This window comes from Parambassis ranga, chromosome 10, assembly GCF_900634625.1.
Source record: "Parambassis ranga chromosome 10, fParRan2.1, whole genome shotgun sequence".
NCBI classification, from domain to species: Eukaryota; Metazoa; Chordata; class Actinopteri; family Ambassidae; genus Parambassis; species Parambassis ranga.
In genome coordinates, this window is record NC_041031.1 from 20,060,978 (window position 1) to 20,079,791 (window position 18,814).

Here is an 18,814-nt window from a genome sequence, read left to right on the forward strand (position 1 = left end):
TCTGTTTACTATTACATCTCATGTTACTGCAGATGGAATAGTTTAATGAATGAGACCTGTGTGTACATATGTCATATAATCCTCTCTGTAATATAAAAGGGAGGATTTTTAAAATATATAATAGCATCACTCCTTTAAATGATCGATTTTACAAAGGTTCTCGTGTCATTTTTATTTCCAGAGGAAGATCTCAGAGTCTTAAATAAATATAATGTAAAAACATATATTCGTTGTTATTTAAACAGTGTTTTTGGTCACTGAAACATCAATCAAAACTACAGAATTAGCATCATCCTGGTGATTGTAATGGTCACAAGATTCTATCAAGAGACGTCTGAAATGTTTGTGCACTGTAGGACAAACAACATCTAAATGGCAACACACACACACACACACACACACATATATACCAACACCAAGACATTGACACATAGCTGGATTTTTGTTTAACCACAGACCCAATCCCTCTAAAACAAGTATATAAATAGTACCTGATCTATTTGACATCATGCCTCATTGAAAAAGTCTAACAGTGAATTTAGGTCATAATTATCAAGTATTGCCAACAATGAGGGCACCTTTGTTTTTACATTCTGGCCCTTAAACTTGAATTTGTCGATGAAGAGGTCTGTGATCATTCCTGCAGAAAAAAAAACATACTATTAATATGTGTGCTAGCAAGTGAAATACAGTAATGATGACTCCTATATAAATACCACACCGTAAAGCCTTTCCAGGTGCGCTGGCTGCTTCTTGTACTCTTCGAGGAGATCAGCAGATTCATCTAAGATGTTGCGATACTCTGGGATGAGAAAGTCAGCATTCCCCTCGTGAACCTGAAGCTCCTGTCACCAACAGAGAAGGTGGGAGTGAGAAAAACTAGGGAACAAATGTGTTAGACACGTAGACACATATGCAGCAGTGATGACTCAGTGGTACAAGATCACATTCATGCACAAGTACTCTTTCATTGTGGTGGATGTTGGCGTATTCCTCTGAAACGTTTACTCACTTTAAGAGCTTCAATAAGCTGAACCTTCCGTGCCAGCAACAGCTGGTACTCCAGCTTCGGATGGATCATTTTAAGGGTGTGGCTTACAGACTCATCACCGATATCTGGAAGATTATTTGACATATGATTTATGCTTTTCTTCTTCCACATCACTCATAAAAACATGTCAGGAATATACAAACCACACGAGATGTTTAGATTGATTTTCTTCTTGGTAGCTTCTTTAGAGAGGACATCACTCAGTATGGAGATAGTTGAGATGTTGTCAGAGCTGAAGTGAGCCTCACCTTTGCTGAAATCACACATTTTTGGGCATGTTGGACCATCCTCTACTATTGCTAATACACTGAATGTAAAGTGTTTAGCATGTTGGAACAGGAACTTTGGTTTACGTTGTAATGTGATCGCATTTACCAGTAGGTGGCTTCAAGCTGTGTGCCAAGGAATGTGTTGTGGAAATAGAAAGTGATGCTCTCCCCTGCCGGTGTTTTCTCAGGTACCTCTGGCAAACAGAAAACCACCCAGGAGTGGATCTCTGCAAAACTGAACTGTCCCACCAGACCCAACCTGTTCATAGGCCTGAAACAGACATACAGGTGACAGTTTAAAACAGAAACATCACTGCTTACATATATTTCACTAAAAACACCCTAAAACCGAAAGCTTTGTGTGAATATTTTGACCAGAAGCCTTCACCTGTCTTGGTCGATGCTGTGTGTGCGCTGGTGGAGGGACAGAGGTTTGATCTGGTATTGCCGGACCTGGCAGGTCTTGGGTTGCAATCTGGGTGTAACATAAGCCTGCAGGGTGCCATACTGACCCTCAATGGACCTCACCTTGGAAAACAGGTTAAACGTGTAGGATTAATATTCTGAATTGTATAAAGACACATACACAAAACTTCAGCTTCTATTTAACCATGCACGAATAAAAACTGAGCACCAGAAAAGTTGGATGTTACCTTCAACTCAAGTCTGGTGGTATTGGCTTGACATCTGTATGTTGCGAGGAGGAAGTTCCCATTAGGCTGCTGCAAACGGAATGAGACAATCAGGCTTGTTGGAGAAGCAGAATGCTGGTTTATACGGTTTATAAAGCTCACCCCTGAGTCACATTCACTGAAACTGACAACAGCTGAGTTCTTATCCACATCTAGAAGGTCTATTGGGACGTCGCTCTGTGGAGGCAATGACACTCAAAGTTATATTTTGCAAGTTTACATCTGAAATGTGGGATGTAAATCTTTAAAAGCAGCAGGGTTTAACTGCTGGGTGTACCTGGAGCAGCAAATTGTCAATGGCAGTCTGCACCTCCAGGGTGAGGCTGTAGCTGGCATCATCCTGGCACAGAGTGAACTTGTCGTTGATGCTGAAGATGGGCACAGCAGAGACAGCCGTGCTCGACTGGGAGGTCTGCTGGTATTGCTCACGTCCTTGCAGGACTTTGACCTGTAGCTGCTCCAGCTCTGCCCTGAAAGGTAAAGCAATGTTTCCAAATCAAACACTGCACCTAAGGTCAAACTAATTACAAATTATTACCAAACACACACTTGGTTATACCTGAGTGCTTCCACTTTAGACTGTGTCTCCTTACTCATCCTGACCTCGTCCCCGGGGCCGACCTCAGCCTTCTGGGGCTCTGTGGTCAAACCTGTCACCCATCCTGGAACATGCAAGTGCAGTGTTGCAAATCACACAGTCTACTGCTGCTCCTCCACTATGACATGCAGGGGATTTTCCTACAAGAAACTGGGCACAGCAGACACACTGCTGGTGAAAATAACTCCACTTATCTAACCTGTATAGGTGGCGGTCAAGATCTCATCATAAGACTCTTTCCCTACACAGCCACCCTGGATGGAGGTTACGCTTTCTGATAACACCTGTAACCAGAGAAGAGGAGGAAATGTTGGCCATGAGCATGTGAATGGAGAGAAATGATGATTCTATGTATGGCTAAGAAAATAAGGTATCACATACAGGAAGAGGAGAGCAAAGCTTTCTATAGAATTATTAGACAGTGCGGGGGGTTAATAATCCAGACTTTATTATGCTTAGGTGAAAACTCACATGCTCAAATCGCAGTGTGGGTTCATTAGAACTGTCGAAGCCATACAACTCAACTGTCCCATCATCGCGGCCCACCAGGATGTCATTCACTCCATCCCCGATAATATCGTAAGTGTCAATGCAGAGGATTCCTGTGGAAAGCGTTTGGTATTATTCTAATATCATTTTATATTTCGCTGGCTAAAACGTGCTGCCTCATAAACATACCTCCTTTCTTTTTATCATTGTCAATCTCCCATTTGGTTGCAGCCGAGTTCTCACCGATGTGGACCAATCCTATTTTTCCATCTGTGGTTCCGTAGAGGATTTCTTCTCCTGAAGAAAAAAAAAATACATTATGTTAAATCTGGATCCATATATAATTAATTTGTGTTCTATTGTAGTCATAACAGAAAAATTACATTACCTCCATCTTTACTGTACACCTCCATGACAGCTGGAGGGCCAGGGACTTCTATGTCATAGGCAAGTTCAGACCCCTACAGAAAAGATGCATCTTATTTGGTTGCTTGATGTAGAAGAATCAAAATCCGAGCTATGAATATGAGCTCTGTTTACCTGCAACACTCTGAGAACTCGATCTTGGCATGCTAGTACAGGGACGAGGCGAGTGAGGTTTTCTGAGGACAAACATATGACATCATTGATTTTGTCTCCAGAGAGGTAGTAGTCTTGATCCTTGCAGTCACAGTAGTGGTTGTAGATGTAGCTGGCACACACAAACAGGTCAGCACCCAAGACATGCCTGGCAAAGAAAATATGTTAAAAATCACAAAGCTCAAAACATTAACGTGTGTGAATCAAAACAAGTAGACGTTGTTCCTACATGGCATTGATGCTCTCTGTAAGGTTGGCTTCAAAGGTGAGGAACTGTTTGCCTTTCTTGGTGAATCCTCGGACCTGAGAACCAGAGCAGACAAAGATCTTCTCCTGGGGAGTTCCTACAGCGCCTCCAAGGTCCATTCGTACAATCTTCTGTCCTGGGAGTGTTTTAAACACAGGCTTGGGAAAAAAGAGAGAGAGGCAAAGTTGTTAGTGGAAGTTTTCATTCAAATTCAACATAGCTGTAGAATGATAGGAGAGCATCTCAACTCACCACAGCTTCTCCCTTCTTCATCCCAAAACATGTCAATATACCATCATGATCAGCAATAGCAACCTAATAAACACAAGGAGAACACACCAAGCATGATTAGGGCTAAAAAAACATCAGTTAATACCATTCATAACAATAACAGATTACTTATAATACACGATCTGTGCTCTGAGACATTAGCAATACCTTCTGTGTTGCCTTTTTCCCCAGTGCTGGGAGCAATCTCATAGTTTTCTGGGATGTTACACCAACCTGAAAGGACACAGAACAGGAATGACCCTGTACTACAGAGAGACAACGACAAACATCAGAATAAACCTGCGTTACCTGCATATAATCAACTCTGTTGAGGTGGAGCTCCATCTTCTTTCTTTAATGTGTCTTAACTTAAAGTGCAAATCTTCCAGGTCGGTTATCCGGTCATACAACGACAGTAGTTTCACACCACCGTGCCAGCTGCCAGTCAACGCTAGCTCGAAAAACACAACGTTATTATTACGAGACGATAATGATTGTGGTTGAGTTTGGGATTATCTAAAAGCGAAGAGATTAGCTCGACGTGCTAACGTTAGCTAGCACGCTAATTAGCTAACACGATTTATTGGCACGCCAGCTGTCTCCTTAAAAATCATCTTTAACGAAATCTACTCGTCGACATCACACACCCGGAAGCGCGGCGCTGTGTTTATATGCTGTAAAATTTAGTTACATTTTCATAATATCGTTGAAGTTAGGATTAAACTCTGTAACACTTGGGAGCCAGATAAACGCAGTGGTCGTTGCCATGGCAGCCTGTAAGAAGCTGCGATTCTATTGGCTGAGAGAAAGTCACAGGAAATGAAGTTGGCTCCTGATTGGTTGGCTCATTCGAGTGGAAATTCTGCATTTATTCATGCTGATGAAAAGAAATGATTAGTCTATGTGTTTAATATTAGGTTTGTTTAATTTAGACTTTAACTTTAATAAAAATGTGGTTTGTCTGTAGACATATAAACACATTTAACATGGCAGACAACAAAATCCGAGCATGCGTTAAGCAAACAAACATAAGGAAGCACATAGCATGGTTATAAGAAGCAAAAAAAAAAACATTATTCAAACTGAGGAACAAGGTCAAGATGCATTTAAAAGCATGACGTGCACTGTGCAAATCATCTCAAACATGAAGTCTACAGCAGAACGTCTAGTGCCTTAAAATATTGTATAAAATACAGCAGATACTCAGTTTCACGTCCATTTTGACAACATAGCTACATGACAGATTGTGCATGTTGTCGAGAGTGTAGATGGCATTGATGGAATACATTGAAAATTAGGCATTTAAACAAATCAGAACATAGATTTTAGCACTTAAGAAATGAGAGCAAACCAAAGTATAAGTAGACATCACATAAAGAAAGAGTGTTAAGAATTATGTGTAAGTACGCCGCCATTAAGTTACTAACTTCAGAATGCTAATGTTCAATAATAGAATGAATAATTTTCATGAATAAATAAAGACATAAACAGGAAAGAACGATAACATCCAATACAGAGGATGTGCTCCATTCAGTGAACATGTGAGAGGGGGTGTCCTCTGCTTGTATGAGGTCATATTATGAAGATGAGGGGGGGAAAAAACATCACCATGCGACTTCAGTGCATTACTGGCTGGTCTTCCACTGTACTCACATATACAGAAAAGGTGGAGCACAGACTGCAAATGCCGACAGTCGAAAAACAGCTCCTTCCGTTGATGGCAATGTCTGTCCCCATCAAAGTCACATCTTACATAGTTAGAAAAAAAACAACAACAAAGAAAACGACTTTCGATGGGGTGTAAATTAGACCCCTGTGGGGGCCAGGCGGCTGATGAAGGCGATACTGCTGAGGCACATCCTCCTGAAGAAGGCGGGACAGGCAGGCTTCATGATGAAGTGCTCCAAAAGAATTCGCAGTTCTGTGAACAAGGTGCTGGAGAGGAAAGAAGGTGTGTTTAATAACCAAAACTTACTTATTTTCTGCATAAAATAACGCTCAAACATCACCCCCCCAAGACGGTATTATTCAACAATTTACCGGCAATATGGGTTTCTTCTGGATGTGTAGCGAAGAGTGAGGAATCGGTAATAAATGAACGGCAGCAACAAGCTTCCCTGGCCACTGTAGATGAAGAACATCATCATAAGTAAGTACGACTCCACACAGCAACAACAAACAAATGGAATATTATAAACAATGATACAGTGTTAACACAATCTGGCTTCTCTGTAACCCAGGAAGCTCGCCATGAACACCCGTTTGTCATGCAAGATGTACGACAGTTTAAACGATTAATGAATTTCCTGACAATTTCCATTGACAGTAAAAACTATGGATAGAGCTTCCGTGACGTCACCCGTTTGTTTCTGAAGAGCCGTTTCGAGGCTCGGTGGGAGGCTCCGGGACGTGATGACCGTCACGTCTGCCAAAACTCCAAATATGGACAAAGAGGGGGAGCACGAGCGGAGTTTAGGGGGGCAGGCGATCGTGGAAGCAGGAAACTCGCGCTGTGATACGCTGTCTGTCGCTCAAGCGGCAACGCCCATAATTATGAGTAATTTTAAGTCAGAATATAATTAAAATGAGTGAGTTGTAAAATAAATTCCCCCCCGTAAATTGACACTAGAAGGGAACCTATCATTTGATACCAGGCCATTTTAACATGGGAGTCTATGGCAAATGACTCGATTCTGGAGCCAGCCCCCAGCAGTTGCGGCGTGAATTACAAGTTTTGACACTTCCACTTGGGTTTCAAGTCTGAGCCCTGAAGGTTGCCGCTTGACAATTTCCCAGAATTTTAGTAGTGACCATACCTGAAGAGCATGAACACGGTGGCCGGCATCAAGAAGATCTCATTACAGGCGATAAACTTCAAGATGTTTTGTTGATTAGCGGTCAGCTTGTCCAACAGGTTTCTAATGAACATCATGCTGCTGGGGCCCATAGACTGTAAAAAAAAAAAAAGAAGAGGAAAAAACTATGACAAATATGTTAACATTAAGTAAAAGTAGAGGAAATTCCATCAGCAATCATGAGCTTAGATTTTTTGCCTGGATTTGCATCTCTCAGTGAAAGCTGGTTGATTAAGTACAATAATTAAAAAGCTATTTAGATAATGGCCCTCCTGGATGCCAAACAATACTCCGCAAACTGCCTTCATACATTTTTAATAAACAGCATTAAAGGCCACAGCAGGGGGCTGTTGACTCATACTCACATCAAGCACTTTCTTTGTGTACGTAGTTGCATGAAGCAGGGAAAAGAGGAAAACTGGGAAGATGCTCACTGGACACAAACGTTAAGGATCATCAACACACACTGAACCATGCAGCATTTCTTCCATATTTAAACCTTACTGTAAATAGCACAGCGCTTTTCATTGTATCTGGGGGTGAAAGGATACTTGTGATGGGGTAGGAGTTGACCAGGATGAGTGAGTACAGCAGGTAGTGGCAGCTGTCCTCCTGCAGAGCCTGGGCCAGGAAGGCTCTGCTCAGCTGAAAGCGTGGAAGCCTCTGGTGTAAGCGAAGGGCGCTGGTGAGAGCGTTCGCTAACAGGGCTCTCTGATAGAAATTAGCTGCTGCATAGGGCCTAAAACACACACACACACACACAGGGACAAATATTCAAATAACTATGTAGACTGAAGTCTTTTTGTCCATTGTTATTGCATCAACTCACCCTAGTAGTGGCAGAATAAACATTATAGAGCAGTAGACGGTGAAAAGTCGCGACAGCCACATTGCAGTTTCCAGTTTATTGCTCATTAGGAATTGCTGTGAAGGAGAAGTTTTGAACATAGATGACAAAGAAGAACATGTGTACACATAAAAATAAATAAAGGATGTTTTCTCAGGTTTGCTGAAAAGTTAACAGAAAGACTCAGACCTTCACACAAGATCTCAGAAACCAGCATAAACCAGCCAAACTAAACAACAACTTGATTCAATTTTGCAGTTAATGTCCTCATGCAGTTCTTCAGAAGTCAAGAAGCAGCTGCCACTCATCAAAGAAGCTCCAGCTGTCTCAGCAGACTGAACTCAACACAAAGTTCAAGGAGCAAAGGAAAAGAATAAATGTCATGTCTTTCTGTATTAACTAAGCAGAGTGCACCTTAAATAGTCAAAAAACAAACACAGGGTTAAAGCCCCTCCTTACCACGGGCCCCAGCTGGGGAGGAGGGCTTTGTTGGTTTTGTTGGTTTTGTTGGTCAGCCATCTTTGGGAGTGTGTGTTAATCTGTTAGGGGAAAAACGTCACAAGATGAGGCAACCCTGGGAAATTAGACCATCAAGTCACCTGTTAGATACACTAAACTCGTTGTTATGGACCATTCTTAAATATGAGTTACAGGATCATAATAATAATAATAAAAATATTGTTTTGAACAGTGTTCTAACTGATGTTGCCATTTATGAAACTTAATCAATTCCTAGAGATGACAAGTCAAGTGCTACTGTTGTTGTATGATGAACTGTCGATCATAAACACCAACACACTTGACATAAACAAATTGTAATATCTGTCAGCAGAGTCTGGCATTTCCTGTGATCGCAGAAAGTTTGTATTTAACCATCAACTGGATGCTGGATATGACCATCAGTGCTAACTGTAATCCAGCTTAAAATAAGGACAAGGATGGCTTCTACAGAATAAATTGATAAACTATTGAAACTGCAAGAGGAAGGCCAACAATGATTAGTAATTTTTACAATTTATATTCATTCTGTTCCCCATTTTCTCTGTCAAGTGGAAGCTATGAAGCGACTAGCTTCATTAGCATGCTGTCATTTAGCATGCTTGTTTAAGTAATTATTAGCTTATTCCTAGTTTAACAAATAGTCAATTCCTATGGGTAAAATCTGAGACCAGTGTCTGCGACCAGAGAGAACTGTTGTGTATATTTTATTAATCCTAACGTAAGAGCGGCTAATGTTAACAGCAGGTGCGTCTAGAATATTCTGTTACCATCGTTACTAGCATGCTAGCTACCGCTTCAGCTAACTTTAGCTTCCTAGCCTTTCCTTAGCTCATCCTCTCGTGTTACTATGGCTGACGGAGGTTCGCTGTCCACGCTGCTTAAAGACCTCTTAAATTCACCTGGTTGGTATTATCTGTGACAGTAATACCCCGCGAAGCTTACCTCCGCTACAGCGTCGAACTGATCCGTGGCGTGAAGTGACCAAGCAGGCAGCGGCGGGTCACTGCTGTAGTAAATGATCAGCTGACCTTCTGAACCGAGACAGGAAGTGAATAAGATATCGTGATATTTCCTGATACATCCCGTGGGCTGCACCTCCCTCTAGTGGACAAAATATGAAATGCAACACATGTCTGACCTGATGATGTCAGAATCAGAATCAGAATCAGAATCAGAAATTACTTTATTTATCCCCGAGGGGAAATTCTTGTTTGTTACAGACACATAGAAGAAAAGATGATTGAAATATGAAATAGAAATATATAATAAATATCTAAATACCTAGACAGCATTTAAATCCCTGAGTTGTATCTAAAGAACAATACTGTGACTGTGACTGTTCAGAGTTCAGTAGTTTGATTGAGACAGGCAGGAATGACTTCCTGTGTCTCTCAGTGGTGCATCGTGGGAGTCGGAGTCTGTTGCTGAACGAGCTCCTGTAGCTGGTCAGCACAGTGTGGAGTGGGTGAGAGGGACAGTCCAGTATGGTCTTTATTTTGGCCAACATCCTCCTCTGTCACACCTCTGTCAGAGAGTCCAGGTCCTCTCCCACAACATGGCCGCCTTTCTGTTGAGTCTGTTGAGTCTGTTTATGTCCCTCACCCTCAGACTGCTGCCACAGCAGACAACAGCATACATGATGGCACTGGCCACCACAGACTCATAGAACATCCTCATCATCGTCCTGCAGGTGTTGAAGGACCTCAGCTGCCTCAGAAAGTAGAGGCGACTCTGGCCCTTTCTGTGAACAGTGTCCACGTTCTTACTCCAGTCCAGTTTGTGGTCCAAGTGCATTCCCAGGTATTTGTACTCCTCCACCACCTCCACACTGACCCCTTTGATGCCCTTTGATGAGCCATTTGCTTTATTTTGAATTACAGGTACAGTGTAACAGTTACACAGCAAATCGCTTATCATTGAAATGAATAAATTATAAATGTTATAATTTATAATTAAGGTGTGCAGGAGGGTAGAAGGTGTTTTTTTTTTGACAATTTAATATTTTTTTTTGGAACAACTTTTAAATAAATTTCTTTATAAACAGAACTTCTGAAATCATTTCAGCCCTGGAGGTCTGAATCAATGAAGCTGAAATTTAACAATGTCTAAAAGTACATTGGAATTAGAGCTGGTTAATAAACTCACATCACATCCAAAGACACGAAAACAAAACAAAACAATAAAAAAAAAGATTAAAAATGAATGCAGACTGCGCCTGCGCGGGACAACGCCTGCTCCAAAACTTTGCTGATTGGATAAAATGATCTCAGGCCTTCTATTGTTATAGTTGTGCATCAATGGTAACAGATATATAGAAAACGTGCATCACTGCATTGTCCTTATATCGGTTTGCCACAAGGGGGCACACTCGACCAGACCATTTGGCTGCTGCAGGTTGTCCTACAGCCGGAGCAGGATAATTATTTTAGCTTTAAGTGCACCTTATTTGGTCCCAACATGTTTTAAAATCTTACATCTGACTGCCGCTGTAGCGCATATATCCGCAGATTATCGGCACAGAGTGTCGCCGGATGATGTGTTTGCTGCAGATGCCATTTGAAAATATAGGCAGTGTAAGCACTGTAGAATCTAATTATTTCTTTGCAAAACCTAATTAGGCATTAAAAAAGGTTAACGCCAGCGCCTGAAACGTTTTTGTTTAATAATCCCATTACTGACGGCTCATCATGTATAAAATGCTGCAGCAGGACACAAAGTTTCCACTTGTTAAAGGGAATCTCTGAGAAATAGTCGCAGATTTTCTGACACTATCTGCGATTTGGAAATTAGGGCTCGTAATTAAACTGCGGAGACTCGGCTCAGCGCACAGAGTAAGTAAGGCTGCGCTGCCCTGCATGCGTTTTCTCTGTTTAAGTCATGATTTTGCTGCCTGCTGCTCTTATTGTTGTTTTCTGCTCTGATGGTTTTGGCGCATATGCAGAGAGATGATGTTTTTTTTTTAAGCGTCAGCTCCTCTCGGTCCATCATCAGCGGTCACCAGAGAGCTCCGGGTGGGAATTTAAATGAGACAATGTTGTCTGACTGACTTTTAATTTGGCGGCGCTCCTGAGGAAGAACCGTGAGACACTGTGATGCAGTGATCAGAGAAATATATCATAGAAATGCTAAACTCTAAATATCATGTTATAATAATATTAAAATAACTGTTTTTAAAAAGTGATGAGCACGAAAAACTGATGCAGCAACAGCTTTTCAAAATGTCTTAAAACTATTTTCTTAAAATATTTTTTTTATTTTCAAATTTAAGATATTGATCATTTTCATTTAAGAATCAATCCTCTGACAAAGATTAAAATTAATTAATTAAAAAAGTGGTTAGATTTTCTTTTCCCGCATGGATCAAACTCACCTAAAACAACTTAAAATGACAACACATCACTTTAAAAACAAATTAACCTCACATATATGTATATTTTATTATTATAATATTTTAAATAATGACTTAATGTGTCGTATCATTTATATTATATCATCATTATTCTGAACCAGTTGTTTTTTATCTGTGTTCTTACATTCTTTGCGTCAGCAGAAAGGTGTCAGGCAGCCTTTCCCTTTCATCTTTCCCTTCAAAGCTTCTTCATCAACACTTTTCAGGAAGAAAAAAATAAAGAGAGAAAGAAGAGTGAGTGACAGAGCAGAGTGAAAAGACTCTAAGACAAGTAAACCGTCGAGTATAAAGTGTGAAAGGAATCCGCTTGTAATGGCTTCATCTCGGTCTCTGCATCTATTCGGCCAAAACAAACAGGGCGTGGAAGGGGATGAAAATCGGGACAAGCGAGGAAGAGGACGGGAAGAAAGAGTCGGTTTGATGTAGAGAGGAAAGAAGGACACGCTGCGTTTCCCTCAGACTGGTTAAAGAAACAAAACATTATCAATGCTGCTCTTTGATGCTTCACAAGCCCGTTCCATGATGAATGATTGTGGCTCTTTACGCACGTTCGTTCCATAAAATAAATAAATTAAACTTTTCTGGGGAAAATACAAAAAAACGAAGCTTTTACTTTTATCACCAATAAAACTTTAGATTATTTGTTTGTTTTCTTCTTTGCAGACAGCTGAAATAATCATTTCACTCCTCATCAGCAGCAGCATGTGATGCTCTATATTACCAACAGATTTAAAAACATTTTAATATTGATCTAAAAATGAGGATTAGTCTCAAAATATTCTGATATTTGCTGTTAATTATTGCTGTGTTTTTGTTCATTTCCCCTAAAAAGAATTTCCTTCGGGATTAATAAAGTTTTATCTTATCTTATCTTATCTTAGAACCTGCAACATCAAATTCAGCTTTTTATTTATTTACTTTTATCGGAGGTGGTCTGTGTTTTTATTTATTAGTTTGGTTGCCCATTTACTTATTTATTTTGCAGAAGTTTTGCTTCTGGTCCATCATGGCGGCTGCTGTTTAACACCTGTCTGATCTCCTCCTCTTCACTCCGTGAATATAAACACCTTTATTAAATCTATACAGTTTATTCTCTGTAAACTCACCGGTACGTTGGTTTAGAACGCTCCTTTCTGAGGACACGTGGTGTGTTGTATTGTGACTTTAATGCACCTTCATGCACGTGTTGATTTATTAATGTCACATACATGGTCGCTGTTTTTGTTTTACGGGTAAAGGTGGATGTTTTCCTCCCAAGGAGAAGCAGGGGAGTGAAGCCATGTTTGTTTGCGGTTTGAATGGGGGCCTGTAATGGAACTGATGGCATCAGGATTGTCACCACAAATGGCCTGGGCGTTCTGCAGGGCTGTTTGACAGACAGAGCCTATTATGTCATTGGTCACGTCCCTCCACTCCTTGCTTGCTTGCTTGCTTGGGTTTGAATAGGAGTGAATTAATCAAATGGTTCGAGAGGGATCAGCCAACTTAATGCACTTTGTGTCAAGGTCCGCAGCGATGTGAGACCGCGGCCTCCTGCTATACCTGCACCGCTCTGCATCTGGACACGAGCAGTCTGGGCTGAAACCACGGCACCAAACACTCAATGTGACCTTTTTTAATTAATGGATTAGAAAGAGAAGATCATCAATAATCATTGAGTATTGCTGCAGATGTGTATTAAAATCAATATGTATTAGGTTCTAGTTTCTTGCACCTCCACACCACCTGGAATATATTTAGACTACATGTCAGATTTGTGATGATTCTGCTGAGGTTCTGCAGTGAAACACAAAGGAGGCTGTTTTAATTAATATATATTTCAAACTATTTAAGAGGTTGATCAATTTAGAGTCTAATTTATATGGATAATGTGTCACCTCCACCTTCCAGCAGGTCCCACCAGAGCAACAAAGCTTCTAAATGGATCTCTTGGATTCATGAATTATATGGATATATATTTAAAAAAAGAAAGAAAGAAAGAAATCAAAACATTCAGCCGGCCTCGTATTTGTTTCCCAAATGGTCCAAAGTGGAGCGCAGCCACGTTATTGCTTTATCAAACACAATCAAAATGCGAATTAATCACAGCACTCTGCGTTACAGCACCCGTGCACGAGCATTGTTTGTGTGTAATGGATGGCTTTAAAATGTGACGTTATTATTTCCCGTCATTTCTGGAAACAAATTGAACATTTATTGCATATATATTAAAAATTATACAGTCGTCGGGAGAGGCTGATGTCTCTTTTATTGAGGCGCACCGAGAGGTGAGGTCTCACCGGATCAATTTCCCTGTCTTGTTACTCCCGCAAGAGGATGTTGGGAAAATGCCTGCACCGCTAAATTGATTCAGAAACGAATTCATAACTTGGGGCGTTTAAGCAATTTTGTGGGACCCAGTTTTTTTTTTTTTTTTTTTATTCATGCCTGATCTTTTCTTTTGTTTCACGTTTTGATTGCATCCAAACAAAGTTTTGCAGCTTTCAGCTTCGCACGTTCTCAGCTCTGCTGCCGTTACGTTTGACTATTTTTCATTCTTTGTGGGGGAAAAAAATGCATTTAATACACTGGGTTTTGGGTGGCTTCACAAACATAGCCATTAAGCAGTCACAATGCTTTTATTGTGCACTTGATCTGAAAATAGAGGCTGGTCTGACTGCAGGATCCAGACGAACCTATGGAAAAGGCCTTGTCTTTGTCTGCCTGTACGGAGATGAATGGCCCGTGTCAACCAGATGATTAGTTTGCACTATTAAATTGTCAAAAAGGAAGGATTTTTTTCCCACTAATAGTGCCTTTTTCTAGAAGAATTATGGAATTCAGGGTTGTTTGCGACGGCCGGGGAACTTGCAGGGCTTCGCAGGGGCGAGGGCGAAGGTCAGACAGAGTTCTCAGCGCTGCGTCCCGTGTGGCACAGCCGTCAGAGGGGATGTGGAGACAAATGTGGGCCTATGTCCTACCAACATGGGAAGCTTAATCTCCCTGGTAGCAAATAAACGATATACACACACTCAATGACACCGTGAATCAACATGCTTCACCCACTGTTCCATTCCATGAGGGCCCGCAAAGTGCGTAAAACCTGTGCGTAAAAACGCAACAATGGCTATCACATCCCAAAGAGGAAGGACGCAAAGCCAGCGACAACTAGCAGAGGTTTATCTGGAGGACAGATATCATATCAATATCAAATATTATTTAGTATGGTAGATTAAAACCTGCTGGATTGGCGCACAGACAGATTTCACCACGAAGCGCCAGAGATGAGCCGCCATTCTGCGCGTCATGACGGCTCTGCTTCATCCAGGAAACCCCCTTCCATCCCGCTCAACCTCTATTCTAGTGCCAACGTTTTGTGTTAAATGTTAACAACTTGGCCTGATCCATTTAATCGCCAACAACAAATCTGTGTTGACTCTAACACTCGCCTCCATTGTGCCCATTATGCGCCTGCCCTCACTTGAAGATTTATGTATTTTTGATATTAAATTCCTTCTGTCATCAAGACTGCTCTCTTGTTGACTTTTCTTGACCTATCGACCTCGTTCCCCAAACTTTCCCATATTTAACGCGGGACCCGGAGGCCCCCCCACCCCAGCAGCTTCTTCTGCTCTGCCACAGCTGAATGCTCTGTGGCTCCTTTTGTTGGCATGTGCTGTTTGCACTGTTCTTGAACTTCAGTGCGCTGCCCTGTCCCCATCCTGTACTTTGAACCCGGCGGAACAATCTTCCTCTGAAAATAACGTCTCATTGTTCGCAAAAACCATGAAGTCAGTTCACTCCACTTCTGCAGACTCTTCAGTTTGTTGGAGCCCAGAGGAATGGAGGAGTGTCACAGCGTGGCCAGTGATGAATTATCAGCTGCTCCATAACGCACATCTAACGACAAGATCAACTGGATTTCTGCACGTCAGTCAGTCAAACTGCTTTCACCCTGTGTTGACGCAGGATGACGGATGCCTGTACCTTAACCATATTTGACGTCCATGTCGTCTATACAAGCCTCCCCCATGGCTGCCCAGCTTGCTAATTAGTTAAACAAACGCTCATACTAATGATCCCACTGGCCTGGTGAGCTCCGGGCTTTTTGTTCGCTTATACTTTGGCCCAGCTTCTCCTGCTGGAAACTTGGCCCCGCTGACCTGAACTATCACAGTGCTGTGGAGACGGCTGGACCGCCCTGTCCGGAGTCCAACCCCCCTCCCAGGGGCCAAAGGGCAGCGTCCAAGGCCCGGGAATGCCACCACCAGCTGCTTGCGGTGACACCATTTACAAAGGGGGCTCGGTGAGCAATCCTTCTATGGGTTGTCAGTGTTGTGACAGTGCTGACCTGACGCGTATTTACTCTCTCAGAGGAGTCCAAAAAACCAGAAGATCACCAAAACCAAGTTGATCCTCTGTAAAGATAGTATAGCACAGGAACGGTGTCAACATTGCAGAATTGAGATAAGATTAGTTAACAAGATTATAGTCCAATTAAATATTAAATATACCAATATGATTCTAAACCATGTCGTGCAGTGAGCAAACTGCAGCAGCAGCTGTAATTATCCTCATTCTTTTGCGCATTAATGTTGAAAGCTTCCTGGTTTTATGTCCTAAATTCAAACGTTTTTCTTTCCCCCGCCGCGCGGTTAACACTGGGCCCCATTACACGTTGTCATTTGTGGCTCTTGGTGTTATTTGGACAATGTTTGGCCATTTACCCGCGGCCTGTGTCTGCGCGCTCCAAGGAGGTCTCGACAGAAATTGATACTAATTGCAGGGACTGTACCACTGCTGGCTGGTGGAGCGCCCGCAGGCAGTTGGAGGGACCTGCTTGTCACCGCCTTAATTGACAAGGGCTTGTCTGTCCTGGGAGCAGCTGGTCCTAAGCACTGGCGCACAATCGCAATCTTGACACGGCCTGCACTCGCCTGAAGGAGTTCTGAGGGGGGAAACGCCGTTAAAGGGAGATTTATTGAATCTCCCTTTGGGTGACGCTGTATTAAGTACGCAATATATATATAGGCTTATTTCCGAGCCACACTCCTGGTATTAATAACAGAAGGTGCCAATTAGGGCCAGACAGGTGACATTTCATGTGACATTATGAATCACCGCAAACAAGACAAGCGCGGGTAAATAAAAGCGACGTGGAATCTGCTTTAAGGAAACTTATTTTGTTTCGTCCGCACAATGAGCGTATATGCGCAAATCGGATGAATGCAGGGGGATGTGTTGCACCAGCCACTCAGCTGGCTCAGACACAAATAACATCAGCCCTCACACAGTAAAATAATCAATTCATTATTCGGGCCTGTTTCTATTAGAGCATGCCTTTATAGCTGAATGCATCAAGATGGAAACAGCCAAGCCAGCATTGTTTCCGCCTGCAAGTGGAAAAGGTTTCTCCTGCACTTTCCCACTGCCTGTAAAGAAACGCTGCTTTTTTTTTTTTTGGCCCCTTTTCAAACTGAAAATCGTGATTTTTTTCCCCCTGGTGTTCTCCGGACGCGCTCTTTTCTTTCTGCGGAACAATGACAACACTGGAGCACCCCGCCGGTGCGCCACAGTTGGGGATCTCCCGGATTGTTTTGGACATCTTTGGATTTCATCAATCAAAATGACTGCAGTTTTCCATAAAAATGCTGAATTTGGTCCTGGAACCGAGCGGGCAAGGTAGAAAATACGAAGCTGTCCTTCTCGATGATAAATGGCCATCCTTTGATTGAACACACAGAGAAATACGTGCCGCAATTTACTGAGAAACAGGCGAAGATTGTTGAGAGGGGACTTGCGTCAGATCATGCCAGAAATGAGTCACCACAAATCATCCGACCTATAAGAGCTGAATACATCTCAAATCCTCTATTTTTTTTAATGGAAATGCAGCTTTATGGACACTTTAGCTGAAGAATGTGTGTTTATTTCTTTGTAAAGGACTGTCAGGTTATCTCTTCACACTCAGACCTGAGCTTCAGACACTTGGTGACACATCCTCCCAGTGATGCTGGTCTTTCTTACAGGCTGGTTACAGGCTGTACCAAAACCAGATTAACCAGATTAGAAGACATAAACATACAGGAGTCTCTGGCCTGGAAGCTGCTCAGGCATCCCTGCATGGAAACACAGCAACAATCAGATTATCTGACACCTCTATAGGAAATCTTCTAATTTCCCTAAATAGCAATTATAATTTAAAGTCTGCTTAGTTGCTCTTCAAGGCGGCTTTAATGTCGCAGCTAATTATCCAATATTGACATTTTGTCCCGCCTCAGGTCAGGAGGTCAACAGTTGGAGATTAATGGGCGCTTATAGGAAGAGAGAGCAAGGAGAAGTGACCAAAATATAACAAAAATAATATTATAGTATGCATGTATAGTTTGTATTTGCACTGACCTTGTGATGGTTTATTGTGATGCTTTTTACCGCAGTGTATTCTTTAAGGATGCCTCCTCCTCCCTTCTCTCTCTCTCCCCTCTCTTTTTAAAGATATAGCAGAAGTGACTGGCTTGTCGGGCTTGAAGAATTGTTTAATTTCAGGGCCCCGGCGTTTCCTGAGGTGAGGTCTGCATTGGCTGCTAATAGAGATCTAATTGATGGGCCGAGTCCCGTTTCCGTGCTCTCTCTCCCTTTATTGCGCCCTGGCGTCTGCTGTAAAATAGGTCTGTAATCAGATTCCGCCTATTCCTCCTGGAGCAGGATGAGAGAGCTCAGGGCTGCGGAGAAAAAGAGATGGGGCAAAAAAAAAAAGAAGAAGAAGGAAAGATGAAAAAAGAAAGAAATCATTATTAAAAAAGTTAAACCTTGAGTAGAAATTCAACATACTGTTGATTAAAAACAGGGGAGCCAACTTTAACATACAAATGGTCCAAAGCCTCCAGCGTGGCTGCAGCATTAGCTTTCCTCCTGACAGAATAGGCCTTTATTCCTTTGAGGATTTGCAATATTTCTATACCTTAAATCTTATGAGATTAATATAGATCTGTCATAAAAAGGCTCTGCTGCCTTCTCTAATTATTATT

At 41.9% G+C, this 18,814-nt stretch overlaps 2 protein-coding genes across 2 annotated transcripts; both read right to left on the bottom strand.

Annotated features, from left to right (window-relative positions):
* Positions 1-168: 168 nt before the first annotated feature.
* On the bottom strand, positions 169-4,958 carry bbs7 (Bardet-Biedl syndrome 7). Its single transcript, XM_028416214.1, has 19 exons — positions 4,505-4,958; positions 4,364-4,429; positions 4,178-4,240; positions 3,908-4,083; positions 3,640-3,826; positions 3,488-3,560; positions 3,289-3,396; positions 3,082-3,212; positions 2,810-2,894; positions 2,572-2,674; positions 2,290-2,482; positions 2,115-2,189; positions 1,974-2,042; positions 1,709-1,848; positions 1,427-1,591; positions 1,195-1,304; positions 1,013-1,116; positions 722-845; positions 169-640 (listed from the first exon to the last, which is right to left on the bottom strand). Exons 1-19 carry the CDS (start codon positions 4,538-4,540, stop codon positions 507-509), a joined length of 2,142 nt encoding a protein of 713 aa, XP_028272015.1. The 5' UTR covers positions 4,541-4,958; the 3' UTR covers positions 169-506.
* A 143-nt stretch (positions 4,959-5,101) lies between these two features.
* tmem33 (transmembrane protein 33) lies at positions 5,102-9,451 on the bottom strand. Its single transcript, XM_028416217.1, has 8 exons — positions 9,341-9,451; positions 8,357-8,436; positions 7,880-7,974; positions 7,602-7,789; positions 7,416-7,483; positions 7,012-7,145; positions 6,236-6,319; positions 5,102-6,130 (listed from the first exon to the last, which is right to left on the bottom strand). Exons 2-8 carry the CDS (start codon positions 8,414-8,416, stop codon positions 6,001-6,003), a joined length of 759 nt encoding a protein of 252 aa, XP_028272018.1. The 5' UTR covers positions 8,417-8,436; positions 9,341-9,451; the 3' UTR covers positions 5,102-6,000.
* Between the last annotated feature and the right edge of the window lie 9,363 nt (positions 9,452-18,814).

Bases quoted from the DNA above. Each gene is read 5' to 3' on its own strand.
- tmem33 (XM_028416217.1), bottom strand. From the start codon at position 8,416: ATGGCTGACCAACAAAACCAACAAAACCAACAAAGCCCTCCTCCCCAG. The intron at 7,790-7,879 runs GTGAGTTGATGC...TGTGTGTTTTAG, and splicing joins TTTATTCTGCCACTACTAGG to GCCCTATGCAGCAGCTAATT. The intron at 7,146-7,415 runs GTGAGTATGAGT...TTTTTTTTACAG, and splicing joins ACACAAAGAAAGTGCTTGAT to TCTATGGGCCCCAGCAGCAT.
- bbs7 (XM_028416214.1), bottom strand. From the start codon at position 4,540: ATGGAGCTCCACCTCAACAGAGTTGATTATATGCAG. The intron at 4,430-4,504 runs GTAACGCAGGTT...GTGTCCTTTCAG, and splicing joins ACAGAGTTGATTATATGCAG to GTTGGTGTAACATCCCAGAA. The intron at 1,849-1,973 runs GTAACATCCAAC...CTGTTTTCCAAG, and splicing joins CCACCAGACTTGAGTTGAAG to GTGAGGTCCATTGAGGGTCA.